This window comes from Arvicola amphibius, chromosome 8 (genome assembly GCF_903992535.2).
Source record: "Arvicola amphibius chromosome 8, mArvAmp1.2, whole genome shotgun sequence".
In the NCBI taxonomy this organism is placed as follows: domain Eukaryota; kingdom Metazoa; phylum Chordata; class Mammalia; order Rodentia; family Cricetidae; genus Arvicola; species Arvicola amphibius.
Genome location: NC_052054.1, coordinates 95213435 through 95233229, shown reverse-complemented (window position 1 = coordinate 95233229; position 19795 = coordinate 95213435). Strand labels below are relative to the sequence as shown.

Genomic DNA, 19795 nt, shown 5'->3' with positions numbered 1-19795 from the left:
CTCTACAGACTAGAACTAGCATTCATGGTATATATGGTACTCTGCAGGCTACCAAGGGAGAAAGGTAAGCACTAATCCAGCACAATGGTGACTGGTCTGCAAGCTATGCTGATGCAATAGTGGCACACAGTTTGTGGGAGTAACCAACCACTGTCTAACAGGATTTAATGACAGTTCTATGAGCAGAACCTATTTCCCCATACTTTTTAGTGGCCAACAATATATGACCACATAGACCACAAACCTAAGGGGAAAACTTAATATTACTATTCAGTTAAAGGAGCATAGGCACTAAAACATTCCTAAAGACAATCTGCTATACAAATCAGTGTCTCACTTGGCCATTATCATAGGACTTTCTTCCAGCAGTAGATTGGAACAGATAGTGAGACCCGTGTCTATGCAGAGAGTGAGAGTCCTTTGAATATTCACTCCTAAACAGGATGTCTACATGAAGTTCATCCTCTAAGAGATCAGAGAACTCTTCAGAAGAGTAGGCAGAAAGATTTTAAAATCCAGAGGGGATGAAGTACACCAAGAAACATGGTCTTCTAGACACAGCAGAACAGGTGCACAAATGAACTCACAAAGACAGTAACAGCATGCACAGGGCTGGGTCAGACATGGTCATGAGCTCTGAAAGTGGAGGTAGATATGAGTCCTCATTCTTAACTCAGAAGTTATCTCCAATTTAAATCACTTTTAAAGGAGAAAAAAAAATAGGCTTTTCCAAACAAGTCTCCCTGGGCATTCAAACTACCCTCAATAGCAGGCTTCATACTCATCAGTAGCTGCCCGACACAAGCCAAACAAAATGGTAGATTTTAGGGATTTTGGTTTGTTTTGTTTTACTGTTATTATTGTTTTTGTCACATAACACTTTGTCTGGAGAATTTAATTATTTACTTATCTATTTAAATTTTTACCTACAGATCTCTTGCTTATAGAGTATGGTTTTCAATTTCGTTTTTATGGGATTTTAGTGTATGTGAATGCATGTCTTTCAGCATCTCTGTGTGTTTCTTGTGCTTTTCTTTGGGCACTTTTCCCCTCCATTTGTCTTGCACTATTCTGGTGTGTTATGTTTTTATTGTATCTTCTCATTATTACTATTATTAGGTGCCTACTTGTTTTCTAATGACAGAGAGAATGGAAGGTAGCATATTTACCTAGGTATGGAAGTGGGGAGAATCTACTAAGCATTAAAGGGGGGTGAATCACAATCAAAATACATTATATGAAAAATATATTTTTATTAAATATTAACGTATAGGCATGCCCTCAAAAATTAAAATATATAAACAAATAGAGCTTGGGAGATGTCTCATTCAGTAGGGTCCTTGTCATTTTGTAAGACAAGCCTAGTTTGCATACCCAACCCCCATGGGAAAACTACATCTGTAACCCTAGTTCTGGGCTGGGAATGGGAGAAGAGTGGATCCTGGAGATAACGTGCCACCCAACCTAACCAAACTAATAAGATCCAGATTCAATGAGAGACCCTATCTCAAAAATTAAGGCAGAAAACAAATGAGGAAGACATTCAGTACCAACTTCTAATAATAATAATAATAATAATAATAATATATAACACACACACACACACACACACAAATACTGACCCTATACTAAATGAGTAGATATGTATAGAAAAATGTTTAAACCTAGAACAATAATTTAAGGCTATTATTTATGAAAATACCCTAAGATCTCCTTTCTGTTTCTAAAAATATTTTTAACATTTGAGCCGCCTAAGAGGAACTCATAATTCATTTTAAAATATCTATTACAGTTTACAAGCCAAAAATGCTTTTATGAATTACATCAAGTTATATATAGCAGCTTCTCACTTGTGATATAGTTCCCTCATTAGGAGTCTCAATCAGTGCTTTATGTTTATATTACATGCCAAATCAATTTCATATATATGATTATGTTACAAATTGAAATGTAAAAGAAAACAGTTAAATTATTAGCCTCCGTGTATTACCCTATCTATACTATCTAGTTTTATGTGTCAAAGACAGAAGCTAGAATCATCAGAGAGTAAAGATCCTCAGTTGAGGAAATGCCTTTGTTCTATTTGTCTGTAAGGCATTTTTCTCTATTAGTGATCAATGGGGAAGGGTCCAGCCCATAATGAATGGGCTGTTGGTCCTGGGTTCTGTAAGAAGATGGGTTTAGCAAGCTTTGAGAAACAAAGCAGTAAGCAGCACTCCTCTACTGCCTCTGCATCAACTCCTTCCTTCAGTATCCTGTCCCGTTTGTGTTCCTGTCCTGACTTCATTCAATGACAAACACTAATGAAGTCTAAGCTAAATAAATCTTTCTCTCCCCAATTTGATTGTTGGTCATGGTGTTTCATTGTAGCAATAGAAACCCTAAAGAAAGAACCTATATAAGACACATTTTTTGGCTTTGTTTTTCTGTCAGATTATAAACTCCAACAGAAAGCCATTTGTGTCCTTTGGCACATAAGGGGTTCCTTAATGCTTATGACAAGATGTAAACTAGCTCCTCCTTTGTTAATGAGAAGGAGGTCTCTGTTGAGCTAGAGAAGTTGCTGACAGTTCTCATCCTTGCTATGTTATAAGGAAAGCTACAAAAGAAAACAGAAAGAAATAGCCAAAGATACAAAATCATAGAGAAAAGTCCAAGTGTTTTTTATTATATTAGTAAGTAAAAAAACAAAGAAAAAGAGTGAGCCTCACTCTTTTAAAAGCATATGATGTCTTCTAAAGGAGACCCACTGTCGAGATTATTCACATGAAGAAAATCTTTATATTTGTTTCAGTAATGGGAAAATTTCTCCTTAGTTTTGTCAAAATTATTTTGTTTCAGATCTTTCCCATGTGACACTAATGCTGATTCTGAAAGTTCTTCAGTTCTGTCCATACCAAATTTGTCTAAAACCATAGTCTTAGTTTTTGTCAATTTTGCTTCAGAATAATTATTTATATCAAAGATTATTGCCTTTCTAGACAACCTCTGACAGACAGCTCTCCGGAAATATTTTGTTTCCTTTTTCTTAGTATCAAATGGTTCCATACACAGTATATGGCTACTTTGTAGACTCTATTTTACATTTGTTATGCATTATGAATTAATTATGCCTCATAGAAATATAAGAAAAACATTACGAATTCCTTGAGATAATTGTTCCAAAGCAGGATATCCTATAAAGAAATATAGCTGAATATTGATACTGTTTAGCCTCTTAGTGAATGTAAATTTGCTGTTTGATAGTATGGTGGGCATTTGCAGCTGCATTTATATATTTTATCATAGTAGAAGAAACAGGTACATGTATGAATCAAGGACTTACAATAACTTAGTCAACTTTTGAAGATAGAAAACTCTGTATGGGAGTCATTATACTTTTCTATTCCATTTAAATTTTTCCAGATTTTAAAGACTTAAATACTATTTTAACATATATTATCTATTAGATTATCTATCTAATTGAAATATATATTTATGCAGAAAACTTACCTAATGTAATTAAAAGTTTGATTATTATAGATAACCATCTCTTAATCTGTATTGCTTAATTATACATTATATTTTTAATGAGCTGCATAAATGTAATACTTTAAACAAGAGTAGAAATATACATATAACAAAATTGGCCTTAAATTTGTATCATAAGATTAATATCCATACCAATGCAAAGTATTCATTTCTATATCATTTCCCCCTTTATTTGAAAACAAACATTTATGAACTATCATTTTAGCAATTTGGGTGTAGTTTTCCCCAAACTGCTTCTTGCTATTGTAGGGCAAAGTATTTTTAGAGGTCACAGGGATCTTTTGGGAGGGACTTGTTCCATCAAACCACATTAGCATGGAAGGAATCCATAGGTTCTTATCTTCTGTAGAAAGAAAAACAGAACCTCTTTTCCAAAGTAATATATCCTTAGACTCAAATTTTGAGTCAAGATACCTTAAAATAATATATGTTGGTTTAGCTTAGTAACCTGTACAATGAAATGTCTATGTGTACTTAACTCATTTATAGTCAAAAATTCAAATAAAACATAATAGTATACATAATACAGACTCTCCGTGTATTTTCCAACTTTATGTGGCTTCTTTTTCTCTATTATTTTCAATATTTCCTTTAATCTATGTCTGTCTGTATTTTTTATATTACATTTACTGTCTCTTTAAAGACTTTATTTTTTTAAACTATTTTGTTCTATAATTGCCAATAATTGTTTTTTAAGCCTACATTCATTTTTTTTTTTTTTTTTTTTTTTGGTTTTACGAGACAGGGTTTCTCTGTAGCTTTGGAGCCTGTCCTGGAACTAGCTCTTGTAGACCAGGCTGGTCTCGAACTCACAGAGTTCTCTGCCTCTGTCTGCCTGCCTCTGCCTCCCGAGTGCTGGGATTAAAGGCGTGCATCACCGCCGCCCGGCCTACGTTCATTTTTAAAAAATATTCTGTGTCCTATTCAGTGATTTATTTTTTGCTCGAATTTGTCTTTTGTGTATCTGAAATCATTTTCTGACCAGGAGCATGTTTTTTTTTAATGCTCAGTGGGCATGGCTAGGACCAAATCCACATCCCTGCCTGTTGGCTCCATCCCATCTAACATGGAAGAGGTATGTTAACTGCCCCTGTGAGTGAGGCATGTTCACTGACCCGGCTCCAAGGATGCAGTTGGTCTATGCCACCATTAAGTAAGTTGTAACACACTGCCCAGAGACCCCACTTAAGTATTGAATAATAGGACCAGCATGGACCAGGAAGCTGGCTCTTAAAGGAGCTGCACAGTTTTTGCTGCTAACACTGAGTCTGGAAGTTTTCTTTACAGGAATTCTTCCTTTGCTCTCCTCTAGCAAACAAAGCCCATTGGAGAAAATGCTGCTACCAAGAAGCCATGATTAACTCTGTTCTTAAGTGTCTAGACATTCTTCCCACTCTCTCAGGTTTTATGTGGATGTAGGTGGCCCACAATGGCACCATTTGTAGAAATGAGGCTGCTCATCTGTTTTCCAGCTGCCCACACCCATATAATCGCACAGTAACTATATCAATTAAAACACTATTTGACCAATAAGTTAGGCATGTTCTTAACTAGTTCTTGTATCTTAAATTAATACATTTCTATTAATCAGTGTATTGCCACGAGGGTGTGGCCTACTGGTATGGTTCCAGTGTCCTTCACCTTCAGCAGCTACATGACATCTCCCTGACTCTGCCTGATCTTTCTATATATCTCTGTTCAGATCTCTTGCTAAGCCATTGGCTGAAATAGCTTCATTCATCAACCAGTAAAAGCAACACATATGAAGAAGGACACTCCCCATCATAAGTAACTAGCGTCTTTAAGTATATTCAATCCAGTTATGTCATATTTCTCTCCTTCGTATGATTTCCTCATGGCTCACCATACAGTTTCTTCAATATCACATATGTTTTGTGAAAGCCTTTTATATATGGTAAGATCTAGTGCATAATCAATGAACTAGGCACTGGGGGTATAAAAGCTCAGAGGTAGAGCACTGGATTCAACACCCCATTAAAAAAAACTTATCAATGTTTGAGTTCCTGTAGAGCAGAGGTAGAGATATAGCAAGAGGACACAGCATGGGCATTTTGAATCTCAGCAGAAGGCACATTTGGAGGAAATATGACTCGCAGGATGGGACCCGGCAACCTTTTGGTTTGTGAAAGATTGTGTTCAAAGTTCAGTAAGTGTTGCTGAAAGGGATCATAAGAAGCATTAACTAGGTTTTACTTCTCTGTTTCAAAGATTAAAAATAAGGCAAATATAAAAGCAAAATTTTACAGAAAGGAGTTGAATCTAGTCACTATCTCAAAATTAAACCTATTACCAGAGAAGAAAAAACACAATAAATAAAAGTTACCTTTTCATTGTGGAAATGTTTAACAGCCTGGCAGCCTGCATAGCACGCAGAGAAATACTCTGTATCATCTCTTCCACATATAGAAGCATAGAGTGTGTTTGAGCAATCACAGTCCTCATTGCATGGAGCTGTGAGGTTTCCAAGGATACCTGTCCTGTGAAGTTGACATTAAGTACATTGTAACATCACCATTTAAATTGTTGATTCATATAACAATATTTATTACTATAAACTTGTACTTTATTGCTTTTATGTCATGTTTCAATATTTTACATATTTCTACTTTTTTGCTTAAAAAATATGTGCAGATCCATTCATTGTTGGTGTTCATATCACTGCCTTTTTATATAGCTGTACATAATTTTTAATCTATCTTACTAGTTTCTATTATTTTATATTATTTTGTGGTCAAAATGAACACATATAATTATTTTGCATTTCTTAAGATAGGTTGAGACAGATTTTGTTACCTAATGTATAATCCGTCCTAAATAATGTTCCCTTCTCTGATAAGAAATATGTGTCAATAGGTGTTAAATACAATATTGATTGACGTCTGTGAGTTCCACTTATTTTACAGTACAGTTTAAAGCTAATGTTTTTTTAAATTCGTCTGAGTTATTTGTGCTCAAGAAACATGAGACGTTTAAATCTCCACAATTATGTTATTAGATTTTAATTCTCCTTGTATGTTTAGTGATATTTGGTTTGTATAGTTGGTTAGTTTCTGTAGCTGCATTTAGAATATATATATATATATTATGTATAAAATATATATTTGAAGAAGGATGCTTAAAAGAAATCCCACACTAGCTCATAATTGAGAAATATATGGTTATTTATTTAGGGGTAGACTCACAAATCAAAATCCTCTGCTTGAATTGAGATCAGAAACCAAAATCTGTAACCAGAACAGAGAGGCCGGAAAAGAGGCCAGACGCATCCTCTACATCAGCATATGTAGTATAAGAGGCCACAACCCAGTGGGCAGGTAACCAAATGCTGTAAGACTTCCTACAGCACATATTATATATAAAATATGTACATTACATGCTTTTCAAGTCCCACATTGTACCTCACTAATACAAATAATTGTCGTTCTTTATACATCAGTTAAAGATAATTTAATTTTGAAATGAGAATTTTTGGAATGATGATGTATCAATGCTTATGACAAATTTATGCCCTACTATGTCTTTTCCTTTTGCAATATATACCTTACTTTTATTTAGCACATACATGGATAATAAGAATAAAAGCAATTTCCTACACCAAACCTATTATGTGGATGGTATGTCAGACAAGCATGTTTTATAAGTGTGCTTCCTTTCTGAAATTGTTCATAATCCCTCATTCTTGCCTGATAAAGGCTGGGATTGAGACATAACACCTTTAATTGTCATGGCCAGGATTGTGGAAGTCAGAGTTAAACTACTGCATTTTAGTGCAACAAGGCTGAGATGGTTCTCTTACTGAATACCATGAAGTGTTCTACCAGTCTTTTCTAAGTTCAATAAGCTTTCTTGAAGTGAAATAAGTAAATAAACTCAGTATTGTTCAGCACACATTTGCTTTCTTCTTATGTCACTTGTCACCCAGTTAGCTAGAACATGATACCACAATGAGCAAGGAATATTGTTTCTATATGAGTATTGTAATCTTATTTAAAATTATACATAAGATTTGGAACACAGTTCAGAAAACACGGTGTTTCTTCAGAATAACAAAGCCCTGACTTCTATCCTGAGAACTGCAAAAGCCAGGAGTAGTGCTTGGGAGTTGGATATGAGGGTTATCTTTGATTACACTCTTCATTTAATTTAAACCTAACATGAGATTCTTTCCCAAAAAGTAAAATAAGGATGAACTCTGGGTTTGATAAACTCTCAGGGAGCTCCTCTCATGCCTGGACAAAACTGATTATTTTTTTCTTACTGGACATTAATTGCCTACAGCTCTTAATTTGGGGATGGGGCCTTGTGAGATTCCTCCCATCCATGTTGGAATGCCAACTGCCATTGTTTTGTAGAAGCCTTCTTTCAGTGACTATATTGTTAAGATTTCCTGAGATCGGTTCCCTGTCAAATAGAATAGATATTGTCTTATATACAAAGTGAGATAATATTCACTTTCTAAATTTTTACATCCGAAGATATAGTTTGATCATGTTTTTCATGTTTGTAACAAACCAGTTATTCATGAAATAAACACAATTTTAAAGCACTTTATCTTCTTTGGAAAATTCTATCTTACTGTAAGGTATAAATATAATTCCTACTTTTTTCTAGCACCACAATATTTATTGTACATACATAGATCTTTTACATACTGAACAATTATTTAAAATTGCTCATGATGCCTTAAATTTTATTTCCCAGGAATATATTTTTCAAAAATGTAACATCCCTTGCAGGTTGGAATGTCTATATATACAAAGTTTCTGAGTATTTTTAATATATCACTGAGACATCTATGTTGAATCTTATAGAGATTTTCAGGAAATACAATACCACCATATTTGTTTTGGCTTCACAATAAATATTTATTTGTTGCCATTGAGTCCTCCAACTTGGTTTCATTGTTTTGATTTTTAAAGCAGTGTATTATCCACTCATAACCTTTTGTTTCTTTGCTCTGCTTATGTATATAGGCTCTTCGAAGTATATGAAAATCTTTATTTGGGAAAGTGTCATAATTCTATTTTAACTCAAACGTATTTTGAAAAGATATTCTATGAATTATAAATAATTTATAAATTTATAGAGAAGCAGCATGTTTATAACATTTAGTATTCACATATATGGAGGTCATCAGCACTTTAGCTTAGACATTAAGTAAGAAATATTTTATTTTATATATAAATGATTTTGCTTACATTGGATATGTGAGAAATTTATTTGGGAAACTTAGTTACGAAGTCTTAAAAATATATTTTTCCATTTTTCTTTTTCCTGGAGTGAGAAATCATTTAACATTAAATCTTATGAATTTTGTGTTCAGAGAATCTTTTTTAGTTGACATGTCATTAATTCTCCAAGTGCAGGCTTTAATTTTCATTTTCTTCACTGCCCAGTATGATTGTTCCACCAGATTAACAAACGGTTTTGCACAAGAAAGGATGTTAATTTTTATAAGACTTTTAATTTATCATTCTTTCAGTTGTCTTTTCTTGCTATGTCTACAAATTCAAGACCTTGGCTCCATTTGTAAGAGAAGCAAAGCTAAAGCCATGTTTTCTAGCCCTGGGGCCAGCTCCAGGAGCATGTACTAGACATTGGTTTGCTGTAAGCTACTCCATTAAAGTTGAAAGTGCTCTTGTTCTCTTTTATCCTTCCACTTGCTTATCCTTTGGTTTTCAGTTGCATTTCTGGAGTACAATATTTAATATTAACCTATGCCAAATGCTTTGAGCTATGCATATTTAAATTAAAGTGTTCCTGTGCAAGCTCGCAGATACTTTAAACCCACCCTTGATGTCCACAAGAATGCTGACAGATCAGTTCAAGAACAAAAGGTCAGATCATTGTATACCTATTCTTATACCATCTTGTACTTGCTGCATACCTTAATACAAAGTTCAAATTTTGATTCTAAATCATTTATGAATACATGACAAACATATCTCTCTTAGTTATATACCATTAATATAGAGTAAAACTGTGTTTTATGCTTCATTTATATATTTAATTATATAAATATATATTGTTACTGGATTATTTTTCTGGAAATTATCTCCTTGATTATGAGTTAAAAATCAAACATATTTACCCATCATAATCTTCATTGATTCCTGCAAATTTCACTGTTTCACATTTTACAAAAAGGATTAATATAAAAAGCAAAAATCCTACAAAAGTTGTCACTGCTGTAAATCTTATTTTGTTCTTACAAGACAATTCCAATCTGTCAACAATTATACCTCCCAGAAAACGGCCGATTATACCTGCTGGAAGTATCACCAGTCCTGAGTAAAGGAAAAGAAAATTCTGTTAAAAAGGAACCTGTTGAGAGTACAGAAAAATTACACATAAGTGACAATTCCTTTAATCAAATAAGGATTTTAAAAACAAAACAAAACTTAAAACCTAGAAGATGTGGTATCTGAATAAATCTGGACATTTTGATATATATAATCTTCTGCGTGGGAATGGAGTCATTATAGGTTTACTGGATTCTGGCAGAGATAGTAATGTGTTGTTTTAATACACTGGATATCCAGTACAGACTAGGAACTTAGTCTATACCACATAGAAGTTATCAAGAGATATTATTACTTAGCTATTTGAATGCATGCTTATGGTAAGAGACTTAATTGAAAGAACAGGCTTTCCCAAACAATCCTATGAACAAGAGTCAGACCAACCAACTCCCTGAAAACTCTCATAGACAGTCAACACGAAGAGTCTAACAGTGTGAGAATCCAGAATATCCAGGATCAGCTATGGTTTTTCTACTTTAGCATAAAATATTTGCAAGAGAAAATCACAGGGAAAATATAAGCTGAAAAACAAAAACAGTAAATGAGAAGGAATAGAAAAATAGAAAGCACTCAGAATAATAAAGTGCCCTCACAGATTTCTACAATCCATTCATATCCAAATGAGGACCATTGTGTGAAGAAGTAACAGGTAGAGAAAAAATACTAATAACAACACAAACACAAGATTAAATCATCCCATAATAAATACATAACTTGAAATGTTCAATAAAAATGGAAAAATTGGAAAATGTCATGTAATACTAATTTGTTTATGCTATAAAACATTTGATTAATGATGCAAAGATGTATTACATTCTTTAATGTTGCATTTGTTTAACTCTGTGAAGCTGTGTTACTGTGCTTGTTTAGATTACCTTATTGGTCTAATAAATAACTGAATGGCCAATAACAAGTCAGGAGAAAGGACAGGCAGGGCTGGCTTTCAGAGAATAAATAAGCAGAGAAATCTGGGGAGGGGTATGTCAAGAAACAGGAAAAGGAGGAGAGACAAGCTCAAGGTGTTATCCATCAAGCTACACAGCCAGCCATAGAATAAGTAAAGAAAGCAATAAAAAAAGTATAGAAAGATAAAAGCCCAGAGGCAAAAGATAGCAGGTTTATTTCAAGAAAAGCTGACTAGAAACAAGCCAAGCTAAGGCTAGGCATTCATATGTAAGAATAAGCCTCAGTGTTATTTATTTGTGAGCTGGGTGGTGGACCCCCATAGATCAAAGAATCAAAGAATAAAAAAGAGCTAATAACACTTTGGTGTAACAATGTGAGGCTCAAATTTGCATAAGGCCTAAGAAAGCTTGAAAAGAAAAAGGGAAAAAAAGATATAGCTTCTTTAAGACGTAAACAACATTTTCCCACACAAAGTAGAACCAAAAATCTAAGTAAAAAACATCTGCCACAGAGCAGGGCACTGACATTCCAAAGGTGGGAGATTGAATGTAGTTCCTGAACAAAGACAACTCTGACCAGGTCACGAGCTTTAGGCATGGCTCTTATGAGCGTAGAAGCATATAGAGCCAGCCACAAGTGCCATTCCAAGCACCCAACAGTAACTTAGCAGTTCAAAGATTCCTCACAAGATCAAAAAAGGCTAAAAGTTCTACAGGAAAAGAGATTCAGATTAAGACAACAAAACAAAAAAATACAAACAAAATCAAACCTTCTGAATGAGTTCCAGTGTGTTTTACAACGTGCATAGGCTTAAGAAAGAAAGAATGTGGGCATAGACATCATAGAGAAAGAGATAATTGAAAAATTAAAATAAAGTCTTAGAAAGTAAAAGTACTACAAAATAAAAAAAGCCATGTAACGTAGGAAAATATACAGTTCATCTGGATCCTATATAGCATTATCTTGGTTCTGAATTATCTAAATGCTGATAAGCATACAACAGCTGCTAAGAGACATGAGATTGAACTAGGAACTGATGAAATAAACCAGTCTAGATATTTAAGAATGCCTTAAATTTAAAATGGAAATCAAAAAATGTATTTGCCAAATGGAAGTTAAAAATGTTTTGGAGAAGAGGTTTTGCTTTTGTTTCCATAGGAAATGCGAGGCTGTAGATTCCTTCAGGGTTAATATGGATCATATTTGACCAAGAGAGACCTCCTGAATTTTGACAAATGATTCAACAAAGGTTACCACTGGTCTACCTACAACTTGGCAGTTATCTCAATTTTCTCTAGTGACTCCTAAAGATGCTTCACCCTTAGACAAAAGGAAGCAGCCTGAAGAATATGATGTGTGCATTCCCAAGAAATGGGTGGGTGCTCCTTGGCTATTTGGTGGGTTAAGGATATTTGGTATCATTTAGGGGAATATAGAAATATAAGAATTTAGAATAAAAAGACAACAATTAATCTCAGATATTTTGGATTTTATGAATTTGGTATGTTGTTACAAACTTAAAATTATTTTCAATATATTCTATTTATGTTTCCACTCATATTTGTGTATTGTGTTTATGCAGCTCCTTTAAAAATGTAATGACTAATTAAAAAATGGGTTTAGTAGTTACTCTGCAATAAACCTGTAGTCATGGTAGGTTATGTTTCCTGGTTATATTTAGATAGATAATATTAAATTTAGATAGAGAGATAATTTTCAAAAACTTCAAAGGTCTATAGAATATGGTATTTAGATAGCTAATAACCTAAAAGTTTTCATGAAAATAAGACACATCTGATCCTGGGAGCACCAATTTACTACACAAAAGGATGACGTGTATCAAAGAAACTCCATATGAGCTTTCTTTCATTGTGGCAAGACTAGCCATTTGGGCAAGAAATAGCTTTTGCTTTGACTACTTGACTGTGCTGAATCAAGTGGATCCACAGAACCCACTGGAAAGCAACTGTTGAACTCTGCCAAAACAAGGTGATATGGTCCTTCAGGGCTCCTGCTTAATGGAAGAATCTGCCAGACATTCTGCAGGTCACAGAGGAAAGCAACTGATGAACTCTGGCAATAAAAGGTGGGACAGTCCTTCAAATTTCTTGCTTCACTGAAAAGTCTACCAGATTCTCCAGGCCTGTAGGCTAAAGATAGATACTCCCATGTTGCTAAGTAACTTTGGCTGACTGTTCAGGCAGTAAGATGTCTCTATCATTTCTAGAGATTAGGAATTTCCTTGCAATGTACTTCCTGTTTTCTTAAGTAACATTATATCCTTCAAGGGCCTTTGATGGCATTAAAGACTATAAAGTTATAGTTGTAGTTTTCCTTAGTTATGATGGAAAATAAATTAGGTATAAAACTTTGGATGCACTAAAATAGACTAGATAAAGGAATATTTTCTTCAAATTTGTGAGACACAAAGGCATTAGACATTGTAAATGTAATCCTTACTTGATAATTGTTTTTATTGTATATAGTCTTAATATGCTTAAAATAAAACCTTTTTATTTAGACAAAGGGGGAATGTTGTGGAATATTTCTTTAAGATGTGTTACATTTGTTATGTGGTGGTACATTTATTTAATGATGAAAAGATGTGTTTCATTCTTTTATGTTGCATTGGTTTAAATCTGTGAAGTTGTGTTTCTATGCCCTGTCTAAAACACCTGTTTTCTCTAATAAATAACTGAATGCCAAATATCAAGGCATAATAAAGGCAAGGCAGGACTGGTATACAGAGATAATAAGTAAATTATAATAATAAATAATAAATAATAATTTATAAATAATAAATAATTATAGATAATAATAAAGAGGATACTAATTAGATACTAATATCTAACAAAATTGATTTCAAACTAAAATCAATCAAAAGAGATGGTGATGGATATTTTATATTCATAACAGGAACAATTCATCAGGAGGAAGTCTCAATCCTAAATATCTATGCCCCTAATATAAAAGCGCCCACTTATGTAAAAGAAACATTACTAGAACTCAAGGCAGCCATCAAACCACACACCAATAGTAGGAGACTTCAACACTCCTCTCTCACCAATGGATAGGTCAACCAGACAGAAACTAAGCAGAGAAATAAGAGAACTATCAAATGTAATGAACCAAATGGACCTAACACACATCTATAGAACATTCCACCCAAACAAAAGAATATACCTTCTTCTCAGCATTGCATGGAAACTTCTCAAAAATTGATCATATAATTGGTAACAAAGCAAACATCCATAGATACAAAGAAACTGTAGTAACCACCTGTGTACTATCAGATCAACATGGAATAAAGCTAGAATTCAACAACAATTCTAACCCCAGAAAGCCTACACACTCATGGAAACTGAACAGTCAACTACTACTCAACCACCTCTGGGTCAAGGAAGAAATAAAGAAATTAAAGTTTTCCTTGAAATCAATGAAAACAGGAACACAAATACTCAAACCTATGGGACACTATGAAGGCAGTGCTAAGAGGAAAGTTCATAGCACTAAGTGCCCACTTAAAGAAAACAGAGAAAGCACACATTGGAGACTTAACAGCACACCTGAAAGCTCTAGAAAAAAAGAAGCAGACTCACCCAGGAGGAGTAGAAGACTAGAAATAATCAAATTGAGGGCTGAAATCAACAAAATAGAAACACAGAAAACGATGCAAAGAATCAATGAAACAAAAATCTGGTTCTTGAAGAAAATCAACAAGATTGACAAACCCCTAGCCAAAGTAATCAAATTGCAGAGAGAAAACACACAAATTAACAAGATCAGAAAAGAAAAGGGGGACATAACCACAGACACAGAGGAAATTCAGAGAATCATTAGATCTTACTACAAAAGCCTGTATGCCACAAAATTGGAAAATGTGAAAGAAATGGACACTTTTTTAGATAAGTACAATATACCAAAATTAAATCAAGACCAGGTGAACAGTTTAAATAGACCTGTAAGTCATGAAGAATTAGAAGCTGTCATCAGAACCTCCCTACCAAAAAAAAGCCCTGGGCCAGATTGTTTCAATGCAGAATTCTACCAGAACTTCCAAGGGGAGCTAATACCTGTACTCATTAATGTGTTTCACAAAATAGAAACAGAAGAGTCATTGCAAAACTCCTTTTATGAAGCTACAGTCACCCTGCTACCAAAACCACACAAAGACTTAACCGAGAAAGAGAATTACAGACCAATTTCACTCATGAACATCGATGTAAAATTCTCAATAAAATACTGGCAAACCAAATCCAAGAACACATCCAAAAAAATCATACATTATGATCAAGTAGGCTTCATCCCAGAGAGGCAGGGCTGGTTCAATATATGAAAATCTGTCAATGTAATCCATCACATAAATAAACTGAAGGAAAAAACCATATGATCATTTCATTAGATGCTGAAAAAGCATTTGACAAAATTCAACACCCCTTTACGATAAAGGTCTTGGAGAGATTAGGGATACCAGGTTCATTCCTAAATATAATAAAAGCAATACACAGCAAGCCGACAGCTAACATTAAATTAAATGGAAACTCAAAAGCCATCCCACTAAAATCAGGAACAAGACAAGGCTGTCTACTCTCTCCATACCTCTTCAATATAGTGCTTGAAGTTCTTGCAATAGCAATAAGACAGCATAAGGAGATCAAGGGAATTCGAATCGGAAAGGAAGAAGTCAAACTTTAGTTATTTGCAGATGATATGATAGTGTACATAAGCAACCCCCAAAACTCTACCAAAGAACTCCTACAGCTGCTAAACACCTTTAGCAATGTGGCAGGATACAAGATCAACTCCAAAAAATCAGTTGCCCTCCTATACACAAAGGATAAAGAAGCAGAGAGAAAAATCAGAGAAACATCACCTTTCACGATAGCCACAAATAGTATAAAGAATCTTGGGGTAACTCTAACCAAGGAAGTGAAAGATCTATTTGACAAGAACTTTAAGGCTTTGAAGAAAGAAATTGAAGAGGATACCAGAAAATGGAAGGATCTCCTTTGCTCTTGGATTGAGAGGATCAAAATAGTAAAAATGGCAATTCTACCAAAAGCAATCTATAGATTCAATGCAATCCCCATCAAAATACCAACAAAATTCTTCACACACCTTGGAGAACAGTAATCAACTTTATATGGAAAAACAAAAACCCAGGATAGCCAAAACAATCCTATACAATAAAAGTACTTCTGGAGGCATTACTATCCCTGACTTCAAACTCTATTACAGAACTACAGTAATGAAAACAGCTTGGTATTGGCACAAAAACGGGGATGCTGACCAATGGAATCAAATTGAAGATGCAGATATCAATCCACAAACCTCTGAACACCTGATTTTCGACAAAGGAGCTAAAAATATACAATGGAAGAAAGAAAGCATCTTCAACAAATGGTGCTAGCATAACTGGATGTCAACCTGTAGAAGAATGAAAGTAGATCCATCTCTCACCATGCACAAAACTCAAATCCAAATTGATTAAAAACCTCAGTATTAATCTGACCACACTGAATCTGATAGAAGAAAAAGTGGGAAGTAGTCTACAACACATGGGTACAGGAGACCACTTCCTATATAGAACCCCAGTAGCACAGACAATAAGAGTAACAATGAATAAATGGGACCTCCTGAAACTGAGAAGTTTCTGTAAAGCAAAGGACACTGCCATTAAGACAAAAAGGCAACCTACTGACTGGAAGAAGATCTTCACCAACCCCACATCAGACAAAGGTCTGATCTCCAAAATATATAAATAACTCAAGAAACTAGACTTTAAAATGCTAATTAACCCAATTAAAAATTGGGGCATTGAATTGAACAGAGAATTCTCAACAGAAGAAGTTCAAATGGCCAAAAGACACTTAAGGTCATGCTCAACCTCCTTAACGATTAGGGAAATGCAAATAAAACAACACTAAGATATCATCTTACACCTGTCAGAATGGCTAAAATCAAAAACACCAATGATAGCCTTTGCTGGAGAGGATGTGGAGTAAGGGGAGCACTCATCCATCGCTGGTGGGAACGCAAACTTGTGCAACCACTTTGGAAATCAGTGTAGCAGTTTCTCAGGAAACTGGAAGTCAACCTACCTCAGGACCCAGCAATTCCACTCTTGGTAATATACCCAAGAGTTGCCCAATCATACTACAAAAGCATTTATTCAACTATATTCATACCAGCACTATTTGTAATAGCCAGAACCTGGAAACAACCTAGGTGCCCCTTAATAGAAGAATGGGTAAAGAAAGTGTGGCACATATACACTTTAGAGTTCTACTCAGCGGTAAAAAACAATGACATCTTGAATTTTGCATGCAAATGGATAGAAATAGAAAACACTTTACTGAGTGAGGTAACCCAGACCCAAAAAGAAAAATATGGTATGTACTCACTCATAAGTGGATTCTAGCCATAAATAAAGGTCATAGAGCCTATAATTCATGATCCTAGAGAAGCTAAATAAGAAGGTGAACCCAAAGAAAAACATACTGTTATCATCCTGGATATTGGAAATTGACAAAATTGCCAGGCAGGGGTTGGGAGCACGGGGGTGGGGGTGAGGTGGGCATAAGGGGAGATGGGGGGAGAGAAGGGAGAAGGAGAGGATGGGGAGAGCTTGAGGAAATGGTTTGGTTGGGATGGAGGAGGGAAGATGGAGGGAGAGCAGGGAAGTAGCTATCTTAATTACAGGAGCCATTTTAGGGTTGGCAAGAGACTTGACTCTAGATGGGTTCCCAGGTATCCAAGGAGATGTCCCCAGCTTGTTTATTGGGCAGCAGAGGAAAGGGTGCCTGAACTGGCCTTGTCTTATAGCCACACTGATGATAATCTTGCATATTACCATAGAACCTTCATCTGATGATGGATGGAGATAGAGACAGAGACCCACACTGGAGCACTGGACTAAGCTCCCAATGTTCTAATGAGGAGCAGAAGGAGGGAGAACATGAGCAAGGAAGTCAGGACTGCGAGGGGTGGGACATATCTAATGGGAGATCACCAAGGCCAGTTGGAATGGGACTGATGGAGCATGTGATTAAACAGGACTCTCTGAATGTGGTTGACAGTGGAGGCTGACTGAGAAGCCAAGTATAATGGCACTGGGCTTTGATTCTACTGCATGGATGGGCTCTGTGGGAACCTTGTCAGTTTGGATGCTCACCTTTCTGAACCTGGGGGTAGTTGGAAGGACCTTGGACTTCCCATAGTTTAGGGAACCCTGACTGCTCTTTGGCCTGGAGAGGGAGGGAGTGGGGGTGTGGGTGGAGGGGAGGGGAGGGAAGTGGGAGGAGAGGAGGAGATGGAAATTTTTAATAAAAAAACCCACAAACTTAAAAAAATAAAAACAACATTGTGAAGTTTTATGTATTAAAAATATTAACGTAGAATAGCGTGATCACGTTTATATAGTTTCTGCAAGTAACATTCAACTATATTGCACCCTATGTCTCCTGCGTACATGACATTTTTTTCTTAAATATACATAACACACTTAAATATAAACATCATGGAAATTTTTAAAAACAGCACAGTAAGAAGAAAAATCTACCTGAATACTGAGTGGCAACTGAGGGTGTTAACAAAAACTGATTTTCTAAATATAGGGGCACAAATTGACTAGTTCCCCTAAAAGTCACGTACTCCATGGTTTTGCACAATGAGCAGCACAACAGCAGCGGGTTGTAGAACAGACACTGAAAGAGAACAGGTCATATCACAATCATTTGATGTCTTTAGATGCTAACGATCAGCCTGCAAAAGTACCTTTCCATAGCCAAAACAGACTTATGCAAAAAATACTATATAATTCCATAAGAGACACATTCCATAAGAGATTTGTAGTTTGGTTCTTCTATACGGCCAAAATTGCTTTTATCTCTTCAATTTTTTATCTATTCAATTGTTGAAAGTATCTCTCAGTGCCTCTTTAGATACACTCATTTTGAATTTCCTTGACCTAGCTGGTAGGCACTCTGTAATTTTGCATCATGTGATTGCAATGTACTTATTGATCCTAAATAATTAGCTCACCTTCAACTCCCCATTGTACATGGTTACATTAGAAACCCCTATGCATGTACACTTGATGTCCTATGACAAAGTATCTTTAGAATTGTACTTCATTGGAAGGATTTTTGTATATTGAGTTTATGAGTAATTTATTTTATTTTTGATCCAAGTTTTTCTTTAGGTTTTATCTTTTTATAATAACAACTTAATACCAGAGAGTCTAGTTTCCTAAAAACACAGTATATATTCTAAGATTCATCAGAACAACATCTCATATTTGGCAGGCTCTTGCAGATATGTGTCATTGCATCAATAAGTCCATGAGCATGGGAAAGCCTTACAATTACCAACAAGACTGTGTGTGAGTGTTCTAAAAGGTAACCAGTAATAATGCTAAAATTAGAGCAAAGAAGTCTTGAGATAAATCCATCCTTCAGACTGTGAGCATCCATGTACATTGTCACCCCATGTACAGCTGGGAGGAAAAACCCTCAAACTAATTTTGCACATATAAGTAAAAGTGTTTTCTTTCATGCTAATAAGTTTTGTCATGCAGTGATAGGTAAGTGGCATAGATTACATAATTAGAAACACTTGATATCCTTTGCTAACTTTTGTAGACCTCGGAAAATTTGTCACACAGAAATACATAAGATAGCATTTCTTTTGCCTTTCTATATTTTCAAATATAAATGTGCATTAGGAGAGGAAGGCTGGAAAGTATATCAGTTGGCAAAGTGCTTGCTCTGCTCAAGGACATGAACTCAGTCTATCAACCCAGATAAAAAATGCCAGGTACAATTGCAAAACTCATAATATCAGTGTTGAGATATGGAAATGACAAGGATGGTACTGGTAAGCTACTATAGCCTATGAAGCAAGTTCCAGTTCATCATGTCTCTCAAAAAAGTAAAAAACAGACAAACAAACCATGTATAGTACCTAAGAAATGACACCTGAGCCATCTGAATTCCACATGTATGTGTACTCATTTGCATGTGAGCCTGAACATA

The 19795-nt window shown here is 35.1% G+C and overlaps 1 protein-coding gene across 1 annotated transcript in view; it reads right to left on the bottom strand.

Moving 5' to 3' along the window:
* LOC119821916 (solute carrier organic anion transporter family member 6A1-like) overlaps positions 1-19795 on the bottom strand; it is an 88954-nt gene that overhangs the window by 26206 nt on the left and 42953 nt on the right. The window contains exons 6-8 of the mRNA XM_042055618.1: positions 18322-18466; positions 9644-9839; positions 5876-6029 (exon numbers count right to left, since the gene is read on the bottom strand). Coding sequence (XP_041911552.1) covers positions 5876-6029; positions 9644-9839; positions 18322-18466 — 495 coding nt within the window. The remainder of the gene's footprint in view (positions 1-5875; positions 6030-9643; positions 9840-18321; positions 18467-19795) is intronic.